Source organism: Amblyomma americanum, chromosome 10 (genome assembly GCF_052857255.1).
Source record: "Amblyomma americanum isolate KBUSLIRL-KWMA chromosome 10, ASM5285725v1, whole genome shotgun sequence".
Classification (NCBI taxonomy): domain Eukaryota; kingdom Metazoa; phylum Arthropoda; class Arachnida; order Ixodida; family Ixodidae; genus Amblyomma; species Amblyomma americanum.
The window spans coordinates 22,383,861-22,404,966 of NC_135506.1; the positions used below are offsets into that span (position 1 = coordinate 22,383,861).

Sequence of the window (21,106 nt, forward strand, 5' to 3'; positions counted from 1 at the left end):
CCAGTGAACCTCCAGCAAAATCAACTTATTGAAACCAACAACAGATGGCAACAGCAGCCTGACATGTGCATTTTTCGTAGGCCCTTTGAAAAACCTGAGCTGTCTCATGGGTTCATAGCACCCCTTAGGATTCGTGTCACACAGCAGGAATACACGATGTGACCTACTGGTGACCCACAATGCAGTGAACGTGTTAACAGACCAGATACAGTGTCTGGTCTGCACCTGCCTCTAAGAAGTGTACTGGAAAGGGGGGAATGGCCAGCATGGGTGCTCACGGAATCCACAAAAGCAGCTCACGGAGCCACTGCGCGGAACCCTTGAATGGAACCCACTTTGAGAACACGTGGTCTACAACACTGTCATCACCTCGTGACAATATATATCCTCATACCCTACTATCAGTACCAAACAAGACAATTCAATGAAAACTTCACACGAAAAACTTACTTAGTGGATACGTCTACCTGTGTACTGCAATAAAGCAGAAAAACAAGTGCAAGACAGGCCATGAAAATCAGAGCGCCGATGAAGAAATAAACACAGCAAACACAATGCTCTCGAGAGGGCTGAATGTCTATGCCGACACTGTGAAAATTACACAGCAAATAAGTTGGCAACAAATGCTAATGCGGACTCTCCACGTAAAAACGCTTGTATCAATACAAGTGCGTACTCACTGCTGCCTGTAACTTTTCAATCACAACGGCTTCAGTGACAAGCACAGTGAAAGTAGAAAGAGTTTACCTTTGCTCTATGTCACACGGTGCGCAGAACTCAGCGAAAGGCAAGTTGCATACGCATGCTGTACAGCTTTTTGTGACCTCGCGTGGCATTTGCGGATGCCATCCCTGCTAGAATCAAGGCTGCACTCCTTGCTTCCCCATCCAGGCTTCCACCGTGCTTTCCCCCACCCACCCCCTGCCAGAAGAGCGGTGCAAGCTCCCCTCCCTGCTTCTACCAGCCCCTGTGCGGGATAAGGCTATATGCTTCCAGTTGCTGAAGCTGCCCCACAAACAGCATCCTCTCCCTGTGAGGTCAAAGCTAACCCAAAAACAACTGATGACCACCACGGCTTGCTTGCAGATATGAACAAGTTTGATGTAACATTTGGCGATTTCTTGGCTCATGAGAAAAGCATTCATGCAACCAAAAATCCAGCGCACACGACAGTTTTCTAAAAAGAAACATCCCAACTCTTCGTCCCCTCTCAGAGCAAAGAAATGACAGCAAAAACTGCATTGCACACCCTCATTTTTGCAATTCCTTATTTTTCCTTCTTGCTCTGGATGAAAACAACACGACAATGACTATTTCTAGCGGTAGAGCTCCACCGCTACTGCATCGCTCCAATGCAGTTTCAGCGCACTTAAAGAACAGAAAAGAACCGAGTGGACGGAAATGCTCGGTGGCGCCGAAGCAGCGAGAAAAAAAGAAAAAGAAACAAGCGGCTAGAAAAAGACTAACGAGACACTCCAACCAGCACCAGAAGCAGTGCGCAGCTGGGCTCGTTTGGCTGGCTGATGCAGGCTGACAAGAAGCTCAGAGAACCGAAACTGAAACTGCGGTGTGACTTCTTCGAGACAGGCCGCTTGCTCGTCGCCACGTCTGCCGTTGCACACGTCAAGAGATGTGCAAGTGACTCTGCAGCATGAACTTCAGGTTTGAGTAGGACTATTCGGATTATCACTTGCTGCGCCGGTCATACCTGGCTACGGCCTCCTTTCAGGAGCCTATTCGAATTAACCGGTGCAAGGCCCATATCGTCTGAATTAGCGACCATGAGACGTCGTAGACTTATGGCGATGCTGGCCGGGACCACGTCAGCAGTTTGAATTATCCATATTTTCAAATCAGCTTATATGATGGCTGCAGTTGCTCACTCACACTTTTATACAATATACCTAACTTTTTTACCATTTCAAACTGTACCAGGGCCAAGCTAACACCAGTGTTAATGCTCCCTTGTTTCCCGCACATAATTACTTCTTACACAGCGCAGTCTTCAAAAACAAATAGATCTTTGTAAGTGAAGCCGAAACCGGTTGGAAAAAGAAGGGGTCAGTCTCTGTTGCAGATGCATATTTTTTGTTGCCCTTGTGACTGTACTGCTATTTACTAATCTAGTGTATTTTTTAGACGTTACTGATGTTTAGAATTGCATCTCTTCTTTGTATCTGCTTCCCTTAGTGATCCGCTCTGTTTGATATTTGCATTTCATTTCTGATTTACTTCGTGTTCAACAAGTACTGGCTTAGTGCGCCTCCTTTAATTCCTCGATGCAAGCTTTTCAGCAGCCACATGCTGTCTGCCTCGTAGGCAGTGGGGGGCAGGCAGTCAAACTGCTTTTTCAGTTTTGCCTCGCTTTCACCGTTGCCAATTGGCAATCAAGCACTAACAAAAAAAAAGGAATAACACAAAACAACGAAAAGCAACCAAAGTTTCGCCCCACTGCACACAACTCAGCAGGGAAATCCACACTCTGGAAATGCGTGCAAGGAAAAAAAAAAAGAAGGGCCGTCACGAACCTGTCCCGTGACGACGGAGAAGAGGTGGCGAAGAGGAGTGAGGATTTCTCGTTGGGGGCACCCTCGGCAGTCTCCAGCGTGGTGGCCTTCTGGGCGAACAGCGTCGAAAGGTCCTGCACTCCGCGCCGACTCACGTCCACCACCTGTTGCACAACCCCACGCGGCCAGGAAGGGGAAAAAAAAAGCGAAACAGGAGCACGGGAACCTGAGGTTAGCAACAGAAGGTACTGTAAGTGACTCTCTTTCCCAATGTGAGCTCAATTTCTTGCCACATGACTGCAAGCTAAAAAGTTTGACACACGTTGCAAATGCCAAATCTTGGGATCAACTAGCTGCATAGGAGTCCTGAAAGCCAAATCACTTCTATGTGATACAAGACAGCCATGATAAACCATTTAATTTGCTGGTATGCTGCACGTAGCACGACACGTAGGAGGGACAGAACGCAGCCAATGTTCAGATATGAACCAGAGCAATGAATCTTGTGTTCTCAGCGTGGCTTATTAAGGTGCATGTGAATGCACGACTTGTGGCAGCATGGTTCTAAAGAGGCCATACTTCTGCAGAGATTGCACAAACATGTCAGCAAAGCCCTTCACCTAACCAGCAATTCTAAATTTCACCACTAGTTTAGCTGTGTTGCACTCAGATAACATAGTGCTAAAAATGTGGCAGCCTCACATAGCGCATTTAGACAGATGCCAAAGGTGATATAGAGATTTCATGCAAGAGTGAATTGTTCACATTTTTTTCCCTCAACGATCATTTGCGAGAGGATTAATTGAAGTCAGGTGTTTCACAGTCACAGAGAGACACTACATTTAGCCTCAAAAGAGTTTTCCTCGCAGCACGTCAGGCATGTATGAAGAAGCCACATATGTTTACCTGCTTAGTAAAAGGTGAGGAAGCTGCTTTAGATGTTTCCCATCTCAGAGCTACCAAAAAGCATGAACGTCTGTGTTCATTTCACATGTCCTCAGGCTTGATGCGTTTCTACTCATTATTTTCCAGGTCTCTGCATATTTTACTGCAACCACATCAGGGGACACTGCACCCTGTACACAAGGAATTTCACAGTTTGATAAACCTGCCTTTTTCTGGTAGGACAAAGGCCCTGCTGTAGTCCATTACTGTGGGCTTATCTATACCATGCATAGGCTCTGCCCACACTTATGCTTTAAACGCTCTAAAAGGCGTATTTTTCACGATGCTAATATCAGTTCTAGTTTCAAAGCTAAGACACAGCAAAAAAAAAAAAAGTACCGAAACATTCAAATTATCCTTCTTGTGAAATGTGAACAGCAGTGTATAGAAAACACACATACAGACAGCACACTGACAGCTAACAGGCGTTGACATGCAACTCTGCCAGTCTGGTAACGTTTTTAAGAAATTAAAGTTATATACTGAGTCGAAATTCTGCTCCCTTTCGCCGACGAAACTTCACAGTTTCTTTCATTTCTCAAAACCTCCTCTTGCTCTATAAAAACTGAAAAATTCTTTTTCCTTTTTTTTTCGCATGTACCTACATGAACGCCCACTCTGCTGCAACTCCTAGTTTGTGATTATTTCAAATAAAAAAATATATAAATTCCATCAAAATTTGCACCACACCTATCAAATAACAGATTTCTCCAAATTGTTTGCGCACGAATTGAAAGGGCACAGATGGATCAAATGTGCACACTTTCTCTCTTAACACCACTGTGTGGCCCACGAGCATTTGGCCTCAGGTCTGCATGCAGGAAGAGCCCACAATGCAATTTGCAAAAAAACAGCACAACAACACAGAACAGCCCACACAAGTGCAGAAAGACGTGGAAAGTGCACAAAAACCGACAAGACGATGGCACTGTGTTGCTCTCAAACGAAGGCCTCCAAACGGCAAGTGCCTCGGAACAAGCAAACCCACCTTGGTGCTGATGGTGGTGACCTGGGTCTGCAGTTCCCCAATGAGCGTGCCGTCTTTCACCTGATGTGTGCGCACATGTGCATGCACCAATTCACACCACATGCAGACACCACCCGTTGCGTTGTTGGGAGGGGGTCCGGGGAAGGAACCCAACATAAAAATGAAAATGGAAAAAAAAAGACCAAGGGTTGGGAAAAACAAAAATTAAAATTAAGAAAACTGGCACCAGTCTGATGCATCACGGCAACAAGCAGGAGCTCAGAAATAAAATATAAGGGCAGCTCACGGGAGACTGCCTAGCACATCGTTTCACAGTTCCCTAAAATATGCGGTTATCATGCATTCACAGTCTGTGTGACCTGGAAGTTGTTGCCTCGCTGCCGCAGCTTTCACCCGGCTGACAAAAGGTTGTGAGACGGCGAGTGCAAGCACACAGGCAGTGGGTAATTACAAGTGCTGCATGGTGCCTTCACCCATGAGCTTTCAGTAGTCCGATACTCACATCTGATATCAACATCCACTTTGCAGCCACCAAGCTATAGTTCGATACAAGTCAAGAAAAAAGCGGCTTTTCCCCGTCATAGGTCTCCTTTTCAGCCAATGGTGCCGGCAGATTCTCATGAACCTGCTAGCAAGACAATGCAGGGAGTATTATCATGCCACACTCTGCACTGTCACGTACTCACGCTAGCAGGTTCATGAGAATCTGCCGACACCATTGGCTGGGAGGGGGTCCTGATGAGAAAAGCCGCTTTTTCCTTGACTTTTATCCGACTATAGCAATAGCATTTTATCCTGCCACTTGCATGCAGCCACAACCTGACAATTGTCCCCTCGTGCAGCTCATAACAAAGAAACTGACGACTGCACCTTTTCTAGTCTTTAATGTGTCCAAATAATGTGGAGTTCAAACTAAAGGGGGTGGCAGTGTGACTGCTGCAGGCAAGCAGAGATGCCTTCCAAGAATCTAAGAGTGAGGTCCAGGCATACAACAGAACAAAATGTAATCGCGGCTTCGTAGCAACCATCATCTTTGTGGCCCTAGTTATATCATGCTATTGGGTGACACACATCCGATATTCCCGAGGGCAGAAACGCACCACTCATTTTGGACTTGCTCAGTTTCAACTCATAGCTATAGGTCGGAAGAATCGGTGCACCTTAGAGCTTGAAGCACACAGATGTAATGTGTGGGATGCCCAGCAATCAAAACAAAACAAGTCATAGAATATGTGGACGCGCCAATAAAAACACACTGCGCCAAGGTACTCGCCAAAGGGAAAGAATGGCAGTGGTAGCAATAGAAGGGATAATGGCAATCGAAGGCAGCAGGTGTTCCTTGCACTGACCTTTTCGCTGACAGCCCCCGATATCTCGGCAGCCTTCTGAGCGGCTATGCTGCCAATTTTCACAGCCTGCAATGGAAAGAGCGCATTACTGCCGAAGTCTGCAAAGTGTTAGTTAACTGGTCAAAGGTGCGTCTTGAAACCAAATTACTACAAAGAAAAAAAAAACAAAATAAAGGCAAACAGCAGCAACAGCCTTACAGTTCAATAATGATTCCTGTTAAATGCTTTATTCATGAAATGGCTGCATAGGCGTGCTAGTGAATGATGCTGCTTTGCAGTTGCTTCTCATTGAATGCAAAATATTACTGTTTTCTATGAACACTTTTTAAATAAGTAACAGGCAACCCTTTCCAGGGACATCAAGCACACTACTGCAAACAATTAGACGATGCCCTCATTTCACATCCGTCAATACATTTTAGGCTTTACGTACGCTCCATCTTCAGACTTATTTACTTCTTGCTTTACGTGTAATAAGCAGTTATTACTGCAAGGGGTATTATGTAGTACAAAAACAGTTTGCCTAAATAAATTCCACAAAATATGCAAAAGTATAAAGAACATTAGCACACTCACACATGCACCAAACTGCAAGGCCCACCACAACTGCCTAGTTAAGGCTCAATGTGGGTTTAGTAACACACTCACGTTTTCAGATGCCTTTGATGCTACCTTCGTTGCCCCTGCTGCAAATGTGGCAAACCCCTGAAAAAAAAAAAGAAAACGTGTCGCATCCCGACTAGGCATGTTTTTGCCAAACCTTCTCTAGTGTTGGTTGAATCTGAAGACGCGCCTAATTTCTAATCCCATTCTTGAAACAACATAACCATTCACATGATGTTTTTGAAGCAAAAAAAGAAAGAAAAGCGGAGTGACAGAAGAACGAAAATCTTTTTCAGGATCGGAACACTACAAGAAAATGGCTAACTGCCAAGTTCTCAGCCTATTCCTTGTCATTTGTGCAAATCCTATGCCACATTTCTGAGCACACAGAGGCGTGCAGTACCTATCGGCACTAGAAAGCCACTGAAACTCAAATGCTCTTACATACTACTTGACTCGGACACAATGGAGCCCAGAAGAACTGTACAGCACAACTAGGCTTTAGCCTCAAGTTCCTCACCTGAAAACAGCACGGTTGCTCTTAATTAGGTCGTGATATGTAGAAATCTGTGCCCAGACAATAAGCACCAACATGCTACTCTGCAGTGCAAATGACCACATGCACAATCACACTATTAAAGCTCTCCTCACTTTTCATGTCTCAATGCATCTCATGTTGTGCTTGCAATGACAGGTTGCGACTTTGCAGCACGCACGTCCTTACTAAATATGCTTGCTCCTCACCCCTTCCCTTCCTTTCGTCTTTCCCTTTTACACCCCTTTTCCTATTCCCCTAACAGGGCTGCCAACCCATATGCCCTTCTGGCTAATGCCCCTGTCGCATTTCGACCATGCACTGTTGCTCGAGAGCAATGCTTTTCTACTCTAACTTGCATCAAGAGATGAACCTCGATGACAAAGGCACTCACCGAGCTAAAGGAAGACCAGGCCCCGTCAAAAAACTCCTGCGACTGGCTCCGTGGTGGCCCTGAGACCGTGTTGCCGAACCCACTGTAGCGCCCGCCCTGGCTAGGCGGCACATCACTGCACACAACGGGTTCAATACTCAGTCACCATTTTTTCCCCAACATTTCTAATGAACTCAATAAGGAAACTCCGCTGTCCTAAACTTCACAGTCACCAACGTGCAATAACAGAGAGCAATGAAGTCCCAACTGACTCAACTCCCCCGTGTTGCATTTCTGCGGAGAAGTTGAGCAGCCTGGCTCCTCGCAAGAAGCTCATCATTTGCTCAGTGCACAAAGCCAGCTTCTCAGCTGTAGAGCTCGCAAACTAATTATTAAATTCACCTTGCATGCCACAGCGCCAGAAATGTAACCTGACAATTCATGGATGCAGGTTAGTGGTGATACACGCTAATGACGATAAATGTCAACACGTTAATGACGTTAAGTGACGATCCATGGATACACGCTAATGATCAGACACCTGTGACACACACTCCAACCAACTTTTTTCATCACTCAAAAATATCTTGTGCTCTGCATTCCATTAATCACTCATCATTCTAAGGCTGGCTCCAAGCCCAGAACAGTCTTTTTTCGGTCATGCTTCAGCATTTTTTTTTGCAATCTGCAATGTCCAGATAATCAAACTCTTCAATACTAAATCATAATCCCTCATAGAGTTGAAAAGCATATGAGTGAATGTCCACACAAGTCCTTGATATTTACAGAACTATGTTCACCAAGCTATGGTCTTGCTAAAATGAAAGGAAACCTGTTGATCTCGAGTGATTTCTGATTGAACGACTGCAATGTGTCGTCAAGTACTGACAGATTTACAGGAGTCAAACACAGGGGACGAATGTATTAAGACAGCTTTACAACAAAATGGCAAGCAAGGGGTGAGATGGCAGGCATCTATGATAAAAAGGCACTGCATGAGAGCATAGACACAAGAAGTGGAGTAGACACCACAAGCACAAGGCGTCATCCACCTTCCTGTCATTATGCCTGTCATTTTGTGCTTTTTTGTTTACGTTTTCACCCTAGTTAAGGTATAGGTTGTCACCCAGTGCATAGGGTAGGGGATGCAGCAACAAGAGAAGCAAAGACGATGCAATCAACACACATGAAGAGCAAAGGCACTCCTTAGAATCGACAGTAAGTCGTTAGAGCATTGAAAGATCAGAGTGGACCATATCGCCTGCCCAGCACACCACAAGTCCGGTGATCAATACTGGTATTGGAAACATGAATTATGAAAGAAGCAGGAGCCAAATTCATCATCCAGCACACATGGCAGCAGAATGTAGACATTCAAGAAAAAAAAAGAATACAAAGACACTGGAAATACCTTTCCACAGCTGCCAACTTTCGAACCGCAAGAATTCCGCTTCCAGTGTGCCTGCTGTGTCAAACAGGGCACCTGCTGTATTAACGTGGCAGTACCTGGCACTTGCATGCTGCTTTCACAGTTCATGAAAAATACACACAGTCACGTGTTTCTCTTCCAAACACGAGATGTGTTGCCTTCTCTGGTACACGTAAGCAACCTTGTTTGCCTGCACACTGCTCATAGTGCTGCCACAGGGCCACTGATTTCTCCCCCACCAAACTAAGCCCAATTTTGAACAACCTGAACCAACATTACTGCATTTTCTCTCTAGCATGCATAGACAAATAGACCACTATGCATGAAAAAAAAAGAAAAAAGGACAAACCAACAACCTTTCCTGTACAACTTTAAAAACACAATTTGAGCTGTACTCACTCGGGCCGCATGGCGTTCTGTGCCTGCACCCGGGAGAAGAAATCGTCCCTGTGCGATGCCACCTGCTCCGAGCTGAAGTTGTAGCTGCAGATGAAACAAAGAGGAAAAGAGCCCAGGGCATCACACAAAAGCAGCCATAAGGCATGCTGCCACATCGAGCGACCAGACATATACTAGTCTCAAATAATTCCTAGAAGGTATACACTTCTGACAATTTCTCTGCACTCCACATCTGCTCTCAAAACTTGTGCAAGCTACGAGACATTTTTCTTCCTCCATAAATGGCATTAAAAACTTTAATTGTCCAACAGAAAAGGCGTACCCCCCCCCCCCCCCCCCGGCATTAACGCCAGGGGTGCCGCCTAGACGCAGGCTGGGAGGTCTTGATCCCTGATGACATCTTCGGGCAGCTGGACAAGGAGGAACTGGAGCTCAGGGTCCAGGCTTCGTAGCAGGGCCTCCCAGGCTTTTTTATTATCTATATTACATGCCCTCCAGGCAGAATAGGGGCATTCCCAAATTATGTGGTCGAGGGACCCTCTCAACCAGCAGCTTATACACCTATCTGATCTAACGTCCGTCCGATAAAATATGGTTTACCAGGACTGGACTTGAGAATGCACGGGGCTCCCCGACCAAGGCAGCAGCTAACGCATGACAAAATATGCGGCGATTACAGTACATTATCGATTGCGGATAAGACTGCCCCCGCCGCCAGATCCCTCATCAAATAGCACATACGCAGCTGCGTGGAGAGGACTCAGAACTTACACATCCTCCTCCACAAACGAACTTTTCTCTACCAAGCCACTTGTATTTTGTCACACTCTAAAACCAGCAAAAATCTCAAAGATAATGAAGCCATTCATGGCATCTCAGTTCCTACTAAACATAATTTTTATCTTGTTTTTCATAACAAAATGAGTGTTTGCAGTAAAATATGATAACAGTGCAACAGCAGAAGAGAAAGACTGCTGCAAATAACGGCCATAGTGACAAGAAATGTGATGAGTCGCACATTTCAGGGTGCTAACAGATATAGTGTATGCTGTCTAACACAACCAATACATATATACCATCAGACATCAGATGTTGCACATCATGCTGCTAGTTAACACGACACCTAGCCTGCCTTGCCAACATCTAGCCTGCCTTGCCAACATCACTAGATGTTCATTCCTGTGTTTTATAGACAGACAAGGGCTCTGGACTCCAGATCAAGCAAAAAATAGTGACCTTTGAAGTTTAATGATGGTGACTTGATAATGGCATATGGATGGCCAAGCTAAAAAGAGCCACACCTAATATTTATGAAGTTTACAACACACAGCAGTAAGTAAAACGTAAGACAGGTTAGCTGTCACCGTGATTCACACATTAGATCTTTCGGTATTCAACGAAGAACTGCCACTTTTTTCAGAGAAGTTATGTTTACAAACAATTTTCTGGGCACAATAATGTTGCATGTTAAATTTTTCGTTCTAAATAATTTAGTATGCTTGCTTCGGATGTTGATTCCGCACTTCGCCATATCGGAGTTTCTGCTGCCTGGCTCATATCCATTGCCTCTTTGCAGCATATTTCTGAAACATTGTTTTCTGTGCAACTGTCGTGACGCGTTCAGAAAGTAAAAGGCAGGTGGAAAATTATTCTTGACTACAAGGACATTGTGACCGTCCACTGTCAGCAACACAGATCGCAAAGGTAACAACATTATCAAACATGTACAGTCATTTTCAAAAATACACGGCCCATGGTTTCGTACCAGAAGCGACAGCAGTGCCTGGGCTTGCTGCTACAGCGCGACTGAAGAACACAACAAAGCGACTGCACCTGGCCCTGGCCCATTTTTTGAGCACCTAGATACATAAGCAGTGCGCCTTGAGCCTTCCACTGCGTGAGCGAAGACGCATGAGCATAGAGACACCTTCCTTCACAGCGAGCATCAGGGGCAACACAGATAAACACCACACATAAAATTTATCAAGCGCATTACGTGCCTGTGCAAGAGTGAGGGCAAAGTTTGCCGTCACACAATGCATGCTTGCAGCGAGCGCCCGACGGAGAAATGGGCCGTGCATTTTTGAAAATGACTGTATAGCAAAGGTAGCATAGCTGACAATACTATCAACACCAACCTGACGGTAACCCTCAGTTACGTAAGAATGACTTTGTGGCCAATTTTCGCGATTTGAAAGCCGCAACCACCGTCACTGCGAGCACCCATGTCACTGTGAGAAAGAACCAATCCCCAGACATAAAGAAGTCATTCCATACTCCTTCCCACACATCCCCATGTGCTCTCACCTTTGATAACCACCGCTCCAATCCTCCGGCCGGCTGCCGGAGTCGTCAAAGCGTGACGTGGCGTAGCTTTGCTGCTTCAGGTCGGGTCCCGAGCTGCTCTTGGGGAAGGTGCGCGTCACATGGTGCCGGCCAGATGATGTTTCGGCTGACCACGTCTTGCCCTGGGCCTCTGTTGCAATCTGCGTACACCAGGGGCCAGCAAAAAACAAGAGAGTCACCACATGGCTTAGGGATAACAAAAAGAAACAGAACTGCCAGTATCACAAAGGAATTTGGTCTCGCCATAAGCTATGCCCAGCTCTGTTCATGATTTGCAAAACCAAACTTCAATATAAGCTCCGAGTACTGGGCTTTAACTTTTTACGAAGTGTTGAAAGTGAAAGACTACACTGAAGGGGGGGAAGAAAGTCTGACAAAATTTTTATTAATGAAGTCACAGTTATGAAACCTACAGGGAACATGTGTTTTTGTGTGCTGGTTCCAAATACATAATTTAATTTTATGTAAAACAAGTCCTTGCTTACTTTTGTATTAAGTTAGGTAACTTTCTGTCAAAAATTTTCAAGAATTTTGCTGAAAGGAACTTGATAAAATGCATGCCATTGGTTTCTCTTGACATCAAACTATGTAATAAGGGTAATATTATTACCCCGTCCATGATAGAAGTCAAGTTACACAAGGAAAAATTATTCTTCCTGTTTCTGAAGTGGCGACTTAAACATTCTAGCGCAACTTCTACAATAGGCAGGATGATAATTTTACCCTTACGCATTCCTTGATGTCAAGAGAAACACGCATTTTAGCAAGTTCCCAGCAGCAAAATTTCTTGAAAGTTGAGAAACGAGATTTGATAGAACACCTTCTGCGCATTCAACAAAAGGTCGTTTGTGCTTCTTGCCGCAGTCACGTTGCTGGATTGCCTCCGGATCAGCCATTCCGCAAAGCTTAGACAGCTTGTTACGCGCAGAAACAAGACTTTCATGTCGTAACACTGGGCCACTTTTTCCAGGTTGTGAGTGTGAAAGTAAGGAATCACAGCTACCTTCTGTCTGCACTGAGGTTGTAGCAATCTGTCTCACAACCTGAGGAAAAAAAGGTGGCCCAGCGTTATGACGTGAAACTCATGTTTTCTGCACTTAACAAGCTGTCTAAGCTTTGCAGAATGACTGATCCGGAGGCAATCCAGCAACGTGACTGGGGCAAGAAGCACAGATGACCTTTTGTTGAATGCACAGAAGGTGTGGTTGTGGTAAAGCTTATGCTTGGCAGACTGGGAGACGCGTAAACGATAGGTTAAGGGAATACGCAAAGAACGTAAAAAATGCATGTGAAGGAGAAGATTTTGAAGGTTTTCTCGCTAGCCACTGCCTAACTTGCAATGATTGTTCCCCTAATCTTGAGAGCACTGTTATCACCAGTAAAAGCAAAAAGCATATTGCCAGGGAGATCGCGAAATCAAAACAGATTTGTAATCTCGGGACAGCCTGTGTCAGTAGCACTTTTATATCCCTATCCGACAAAGAGCAGGCCTATCTGCACATGTGCCGTTGATGACTGTGGGTTGTTCAGTTCGTATATATTCGTGGATTGGCCCACAATAAAGTTGTTGGAAGTTCAGCGCCATCCGTGTCGCCTCGTCTCTGTCCACGCATTTCCTGCGCTGTCTTTTTCAATCATGTACCAACACACCAGTTTTCCACCTTAATCTAACACTAGGAGGCATGGGAGAGCTAACAACAAATCTATTAGTGTAGTGAATACGTTAAATTAAGCGACTGCAGCTCACCCTCACAATGAATTCCATAAATCTCGGACTCCCCTAGGTGTCCACAACCACTTGGGCTATAGGGTGAGGAGGTCCCACATACCTACAGACAAAGCTGAATCTAGTTACTCTTTCCTTACCATGCCCATTGACCATCATTTCCAGCTAACTACAAATGCAAATGCCATTTCAAAACATTCCATGCTGTTTTTGGACATGCTGCACCATCTGGCTGAAGCTAGAAAACTACCATTTAGTTTTCTCCCTAGACTAATTATTTTTTCCTGTGTGGCAGCAATTTTCGGATCACCTGTGAAAAAAGCAGAGCTTTGAAGGTGACAGAAAGAACGGCTGCCTCTACCAACGTGGCATGCACCCTGAAACGCGTGAAGCCTCAGGGTTTAGCTTCCGATTTTTGATTTTTCAAATAAAATTTTGTTGTACAGTATGAAACACTTCAATAAAACTAATAACAGCCGAACCCTGATATACTGAACTCAAAGGGGATCGGACATTAGTTCGATATATTGGCAATTCAATATGTAAAAATGGCAATAGATAATCTTATCTGCAATGCAGAAGCAATAATACATTGCATTCATGCTAGTGACAGCATTCCTTGTAGCAACATGCCACCCACCGCAGTGTTGGCAACGAACTGCTCACTAAACGTTGCCACGGTTAATCTGCTTCACATCAACTAGCCCTTTGGAACTAGCCACAGCCTCTCATAAGATGTATAAACCTGTTACTAGTACATTATAAATGAAATAATCCCATTTAATTTCAGGCAATTCTCGATTCCGCACCACTTTCGGCACCACAGTGGGCGAAGCATGCCAGGCAAGGGCAGCCGCCAACACATTTGTCACTTTACACATTTACTCCAAATTGTGGGATTACCCTAAACGTTTGACCAGCACTGTTCCCACTTCTAGTTATTGACCAATTCGTTCTCACCCTGCCATAGGCTTGCCGTCCCGGTTAGCTCAGATGTTAGAGCGACTGCTCCGGTGAAGCAGTGGTCGCGGATTCGAATGCCGGACCAGGAAGAATTTTTCTTTAACTACGAAGCTTCTGTACAAGCTGTCCAGCTTTCCTTTGTAGCCATATAGATGCACTTTGGCAGAATTTGCTCCCTTATTACAAATTTAGTCCACCTTGGGGGCTTTCCCCTAAACATTTTACTTAAGTTAGCTTCACTGCATGATGGCGATATGGCATAAAAAAAAATGAGTACAAGAGACAAGGGCTCTCCAACACCTTTGCCATGAGGAAACCCAGCAACCCAGCACCCCCCCCCCCCCCCCCCCCCCAACGTTTGTGTAACTCCACAATGCAAATCAGGGCAGCCTTGTTAAGGAGCTCACAAGAGCACCCTATGGCGTTGCCGAGTTTCTGAACCCACCTTGTCCCTGTAGAGTGCGGCTGCCTTGGAGTCGTAGCGCTGGCCAGGGGCCGCACAGGGGTCCCAGTCGGGCTGGGCCTCCAGGAAACGACGCGCCTTGTCGTTGCCCCCGATGCGCATCTTCTCCAGCTCCAGGTCTTTCCACTTGTCCATCGTGATGGAGCGCACAAAGCTGCCACGGCATAAAGTGAAGAGGAGGAACAATCACTCAAGAGGAAAGAAAAGTGCTGCAGCAGTCACACAGAGCGCACCGCAGTAGGTGCCCTTGAAGGGAAGACGAACTTGAAGGGGCCACACTGACAGCATGAAACAATCTCACTTTAACTGACGCGAAAATGGCGTCGGTCTGGTATCCTTTCTCCACTGTCTCTTTCCTCTCGCGGTATCCCACAGCAGCTGCTATTTGTGAGTGTCAGGTGTGTGCGTGCGAATTTCTGATTTTTGCTTTCCATGCTGCTCAGAGTGCTTGAAGATGCCCAGCAAGAGTAGCTGTGCGTCTCTCTCTCTCATCTCGCTCCCTCTGCAGCATAGATGCTACCAACGCCACAAGAAGGCACACCACGCGCCTCTCCGTACGCCGCAGGTAATGTGCATGCGGTGCCAATACCTGGTTATCTGTGCGCCGCGATAACATGTGTTGCGACGCTGCATTTGTTGCAAATGTGGCCGTGGAGTTTTTAAGCATCAAGTCAATGAGCGGGTGCGTGTACAGCATACGCACTTTTTAGACTCTGGGAGGCCACACGTGTGCGATGCTGAGATCTGCACCAGTGAGTGAGCTTTGCCCAAGAACATGCTCTCGCAAGACTGCTTCCCCGCAGCTTTGAGTGAAGGTGTATAGAAGGCGTGCGTGCGTGCGTGTGTGTTTGTGTTCATTCCTTAGTGCCACAGTGACACCCCATGAGTGCTGTTACATGAGCGCGCCACGGTTCGCGGGTTGCTGAAAAGGTTCGTCTTAACTGGAAACACTTGAAACAGTTCGTCTTAAGCATTTTTTTTTTTTACATTGAGTACTATGGGAACCAACCAAATAGTCTCACTTGTTCATCTTATCCAAGAATTCGTCTTAACCAAGTTATCTTAACGCGAGTCTACTGCATTTCAATTCACTAATGCCTGCACTGGCCACAAGAGAGTACTATACCTTCGTTAACAAGCTCTCAAGTTACAGCAACTTCTTCAATCATTGTGTAACAAAAGTGAAAACAGCACTAATTTTTACACAAACCACACAGAAAGACCAGGCAGGACGGGTGCTGGTCTGGTCTTTCTGTGTGGTTTGTGCAAAAATTAGCGCTGTTTTACTTTTGTTACACAATGTTACACCAACTAGCCCAGCAAGAGGTACTGTTAAATGAAGTTTCTTCAATCACCTCACTGATTTCTACCAAAAGCATGTGGGCCCCTCTTGGCTCAACCAGCAACGTCAACACAATGACTTCAGCCACATTCAGCCCTCCAGGGTTATACAATTGAACCTCGTTACAACAAAATTGGAGGGGCCTGGCAATTACTTCGTTATAGCCAGTGTTGACCGAGTTTCCAGGGGGAATTGTCATTCCTTCGTTATATCCATTATTTCGCTATAAACAATTTCATTATAATGAGGTTCAACTGCCCATACATGCAGAGTGCCCTGCTAACCCATCCGAGTAGCATAGTACCAACACCAGATGCATTTACAACCCTATTAATCAAAGGCCAAACTGGGCCAACATACATCTGACAGAGCCTTTTGCGCACTATCATTAGAGTAACGTCATCCAAAGTGGTTAAATCAGCAGAAGCCGTCAGCCTGCAAGTCATCATGCATGCATACAAGTTGCCATCAGTTTGAGATGCACTGCAGACCCCGAATTCCATCTGGGCACCCACATTACACAGCTATGTGACCCCCAGGCCCTTCAGCAGAAGGGGGTTGCTCATTAGGCACTCACCTGAGATGAACGCCAAGACCCCGGTGCTTTCCCGAGCACTCTAGGCAGATCCAGATGCCATAGGTGACGCTCACCCACTGAGGGTTATGCGCTCCACACTCGAAGCATTTCTGCACGCAAGCAGCAGCGTTAGGTTACAGTTACCAGATCGTCAAATCCCCCAAATGCGGCACACTCCCTCTCATTAATGCAAAGCATGAGCCTCTCAAAACTCTAGAGACAGTTCTCGCCACAGTGGCCCACTACATTAGAGCACACAAAGGTGAATCATGTAAGTGTACACTAGGAAGCATATGGCAGCCTTTTGTTTTGGTAGAACACTCAGACGTGAATGAATGTTTAGAAGAAACGTTAGCTGCAAAAAAAAGCACGGAAAGGACATGTATATTGTGAATGGTTTAAACAGCCAAAGCCAAGGTTTCTGCTGGGCAACATGCCACCATAGAAAAGCTGATGTGAAAGGCAGGGGCACTCACGTTGTTTGAATCCCGGGGCTTCAGGTCTTGTAAGACCCTTCTCGTTCGTGGACTAGCCATGGTGGTGCACCTCTGTAGGGACTAGCTGCCTGCGGGAAACACAGGTACAAATTTAATTAACAGAGGGCGGTATATGACCAGCAGTCTCAAGACAAAGGTGACAATGACAACGGTAAAAACTTGGGCGAGTCGGTAACGGTGATCCATGGTATGTGAGTGTAGCGAAAAACAGGACAAGGGACAAAGAATGATGCACACAACACAGGCGCTACACAGCGCCAAAGGGACAAAGAAAGACACACACAACACAGGCACTACACAGCACCTGTGTTGTGGACGTCTTTCTTTGTCCCTTGTCCCGTTTTTCGCTACACTCAAATAACATGGTGACAATGACGAGAAAGCAAGAATGATGCAAAGGACAAATATTCCAAACAAAGATGCCTGCAAGGTAGGGAACCAACTTCTCTACGATATTGTCTTATGCTTCTCTATTTGTAGAATGTCTGAAATGATTGCTAATTTAAAACCGCCACTACATTAGTTCTGTTTAGTGAACTTCCTACAACTGCTGTAGCAACTATTATCATAATCCAACATGACTTTGTCAAATATATAATGTCTGAATATGATCAACATTTCTTACTGTTGAATTCGCTGCATAGTCAAACAGTAATGTAAGTTCCCTTTATGCATTCATCTCTCCATCTGGCAGCATTCACAAATGAAAAAAAAAAAACACTCGGTCACTGACCCTCCTACAAAGCTCTGTCTTGGTTACTGCCACAAACCCACACGCCCATTATCGTATGTACTTCCCGAGCACACCCAATTGTTCAATGCTCTCTAACCTCTGCCCCTCGCTGATGTGGAAACACAAACGGAACAATGAATGCGATGCACATTGCACTTTATGGAGCTTTTTATCCAATAAACGGTCTCAAAGCGCACTGACAGGTCAAGGCAGACGACGCAACGGCAAAAAAAAAAAAGATATTCCAATGACAGACGCCACTCCTCATAAGCGCGCAACGTTCCATCTGGCCCGAAACCTGGCAGAGTGCACGCTACACCCATAAAAAATGTCCGTTTAGGAACAACAAAGAAAGCAAAGCAACACATCAAACACAGCCGGTACTACGTCATCGTCACGACAGCAGCAGCGACAGCGGCGTCACTAACGATCAGCGGCATCTGTTTTCAGGCGCCCGGCATTTTTACCCTCTGCTCCGAGATCAGGAGAGTGGGGCTAGCAAGGAACGCCGTTTTACGGCACAGACTGATAGAGCATCAGTCTAAAAACCACACTGGCTTTTATCTTAGATACTTCCGTCTTTGGTGGCACTTAGTTTCGGAAGCGTGTTCATGGGCGAACTTTGAGAACGCCGGCGAACACACTACAAAAGGCCGGAAAGGGTGCACGCCACATTTGCTGAGTTATCAATCTTGTCTCCTGCCGCGCGAACGCAAGCGCTGTATCTCCGTCGCTGCAATTATTTATTTTTCTTGTCTATCTTTCGTCATGCGCGATTCGAGGCAACTAGCAGCGCTATCAACACGCAAGCTCCTCGAGTCATCGCGAACTTGGAGCAGAAGGGCAGAAGACGGAAGCTGTGGTTCGGCAACAGAAGCGTAGTACTTACATACGTAAGTGCGATCCGAAACCGAGTCATTAGTCACTAAGCGGTGATAACTTACTGATCAAACGAACTATCAGCAGTCACTGCTCACAGCGGCGGCGAAACGCTTGCGCGCTTTACGACGTTGGGATATCATACGGTGTGGCGATTTCGTTTTCCGACAAGGGCGTTTACTGCTTAGTACGGCAGTTTCAACCTTCATGACCGCCACGCAAAACCCGATTCTGCAGTCAGCAAAAGCAGTAAAGGGGCGACGGTTTTTTCTACGACGACAGACGGCAGCACGGACGGAGTCACGGACTGTCACAATTTAGTTTCGAAACCGGCAGCGGCTTCAGTTGCATCCGCATATCAGGCAGACCTCTGGATATCCGAAACAAGGAACTGCGAGAGATAAACAGAAACACTGAGCGCTACCTCCAGATGTAAGTATAACGGCCACTGGCGCTGGGCAGCTTGCCAAAGAGATCGGTATTCAAAGCGAGAACAAGCGACAGATCAGCCTGCAGGGCAGCTCGACATTTGCTTTCCTTTATTTCTTTCATTTTCTCTCTCTCTCTCCTTCCACCGGCGGTCTTACAAAGCGCGTGCGAGAAACAACCGGAAGTGGCATTTTCTTTCTCCGGTCCGTCTCTAGCTCACGGGCGTTTTTAATGAGGGGGGAAAGCGTCGCGCCGTACTGCTCCCGTTCGCGGAAAAAAAATAGTAAAGCCCTACCGAAATGAGCACTCTTGACACGAAGGTGCAGACTTGCGTTAATAATGGTTCACCGCTCCTCACGCTGACACGAACGCGACAGGCTACGAGGGAGACAAGACGACGCCAACTGCTCGTTTTTTGAGCGATTCTGGGCTAGGTTGAGCAACCCCTCAGGGGTTGGTAGCGGTGCATACACCTGTCAGCTGACGACACATCGCGAAAGGTCAGAAGACTGCGGGGAACCAAAACGACCCTGATACGACAGCCGACGAAGTGCCGTCGGAGGAGACGCCACGGCAGTGACGCAACGAATAAGACCTGCTCAAAACGATTGAATGACCACGGCAGAGCTAGCGGCAGGCAGGCCTGACGTAGCTCTCTCGGCGACACGGTGCCGTGTGTGATTTGACGTCGGCGCCCAAATATTACCGGTACACGGGCCAAAACGAAACGATCGGTCGATAGCAAACGGTAGGAATAATCGAGGTGCGCCACAAGGTTTAGGATAGTGCAGTAGCTAAATTACAAGCGAAAGACTATATAGCAGAAAATTCAACTTACAACACGGCCGCAGTGCCAGCACGGACAAGTCGGGAGTGGCGGTTACGGCCGCCGGCATTAGCGGCGACATCACGCTAGTTTCGTATAAAAAGTTTGCATGCAGTTTAGAAAGTAAAAATTACTTTTAAAAATAAAAAATCTATCCAAGTATTGTTATTGCTTCTTTATTTTTGTTGCCAAAGCGTTATTATACAGTAATTTTTTACTTAAGAGGCGGTTAGATGAGGTTTCGGTTTCTGTCATCAGCGTCGCGTGAGCGCCCGTCCAGCAAAAGAAAAAAAAAAAGCCAGTAATGAGTTCAGCCGGATCCCAATGGTCATTATTGGACGTCCTGTGGACGTTCAGGATGTCTGCAGGGCGTTTGCAGGACGTTCGAGGAGGGTTCAGTGCCCATTGGGGAGTACCCGGGTTCGAATCCTACCGCGGCGGCCACGTTTCGGTCTCCACAGCGATATTAGGGTCCCTAAGTATTTCTAGTCTCTAGAAATACAAGTATTTCTAGGGACCCTAGAGATATGCGAGACAGTTACTGCGTCACTTCCTTGCCTCAAAAACCGAATTTCAATTTCCAGAAATGAGTTCTTTTTAAGTATGCTATATTTTTACCACTCTACAAGGACATCACATGTCAAGCAAAAGTCTTCGTTAATGCTAGTTATGATCACTTCTTTTAAATATATGTTGGCGTGTGTGCTCACTAATGATTACAGAATGGCAATGCTTACGTTTCCATGAAACGGTTTCCGGTAGTTCAGAGTATCTTATGTAATGCACAGGCAAACGTGAAACCAAACTGACCTTTATTTGCGGGTGTAATTGTATACTTAGATGACAAAGTTCAGACTGCGCGCATACTGCTATTTGTTTTTTTTTTCTTAGCACAAGCTGGTGGTAATTTTTACTCTATATGATTCACTATCAAGAAATGAAAGGCGCAGTAAATGCCTCACTTCTCGGTGGAAACTGCAACAGCTTTACTCAATGCCACCGTTCACATAAGTTTCTGGTCGATCAGTAAGAAAAGGTCTAGGACTGGACATATAAAATAAGTTACCAATTTTAATATGCGAAGTACAAAACATGGCGTAAATAAAAAAGTAGATAAAATTATGACCTACCACACCAGCGCGACTTTCACAGACAACTTGGGGACCTTCATGATAAGCACACTGGCGGCACTTCTTT

General features: G+C 45.9%; 1 protein-coding gene across 13 annotated transcripts in view; it reads right to left on the reverse strand.

Moving 5' to 3' along the window:
• Positions 1 to 19,974, reverse strand: part of ArfGAP1 (ADP-ribosylation factor GTPase-activating protein 1) — a 46,945-nt gene extending 26,971 nt beyond the window's left edge. For 2 of the 13 annotated variants that reach the window (XM_077640949.1, XM_077640946.1), the window contains exons 1-12: positions 19,922 to 19,974; positions 17,022 to 17,110; positions 16,546 to 16,655; positions 14,609 to 14,780; positions 11,436 to 11,614; positions 9,129 to 9,212; positions 7,322 to 7,436; positions 6,438 to 6,494; positions 5,790 to 5,855; positions 4,441 to 4,500; positions 2,529 to 2,671; positions 451 to 474 (exon numbers count right to left, since the gene is read on the reverse strand). In XM_077640949.1, coding sequence (XP_077497075.1) covers positions 451 to 474; positions 2,529 to 2,671; positions 4,441 to 4,500; positions 5,790 to 5,855; positions 6,438 to 6,494; positions 7,322 to 7,436; positions 9,129 to 9,212; positions 11,436 to 11,614; positions 14,609 to 14,780; positions 16,546 to 16,655; positions 17,022 to 17,081 — 1,070 coding nt within the window. In that variant the 5' untranslated portion in view covers positions 17,082 to 17,110; positions 19,922 to 19,974. Of the gene's footprint in view, positions 1 to 450; positions 475 to 2,528; positions 2,672 to 4,440; positions 4,501 to 5,789; positions 5,856 to 6,437; positions 6,495 to 7,321; positions 7,437 to 9,128; positions 9,213 to 11,435; positions 11,615 to 14,608; positions 14,781 to 16,545; positions 16,656 to 17,021; positions 17,111 to 18,664; positions 18,684 to 18,719; positions 19,046 to 19,921 lie in introns of those variants that run through there. The other 11 variants (XM_077640953.1, XM_077640952.1, XM_077640956.1 and 8 more) reach the window with 7 other exon arrangements.
• Positions 19,975 to 21,106: the final 1,132 nt, after the last annotated feature.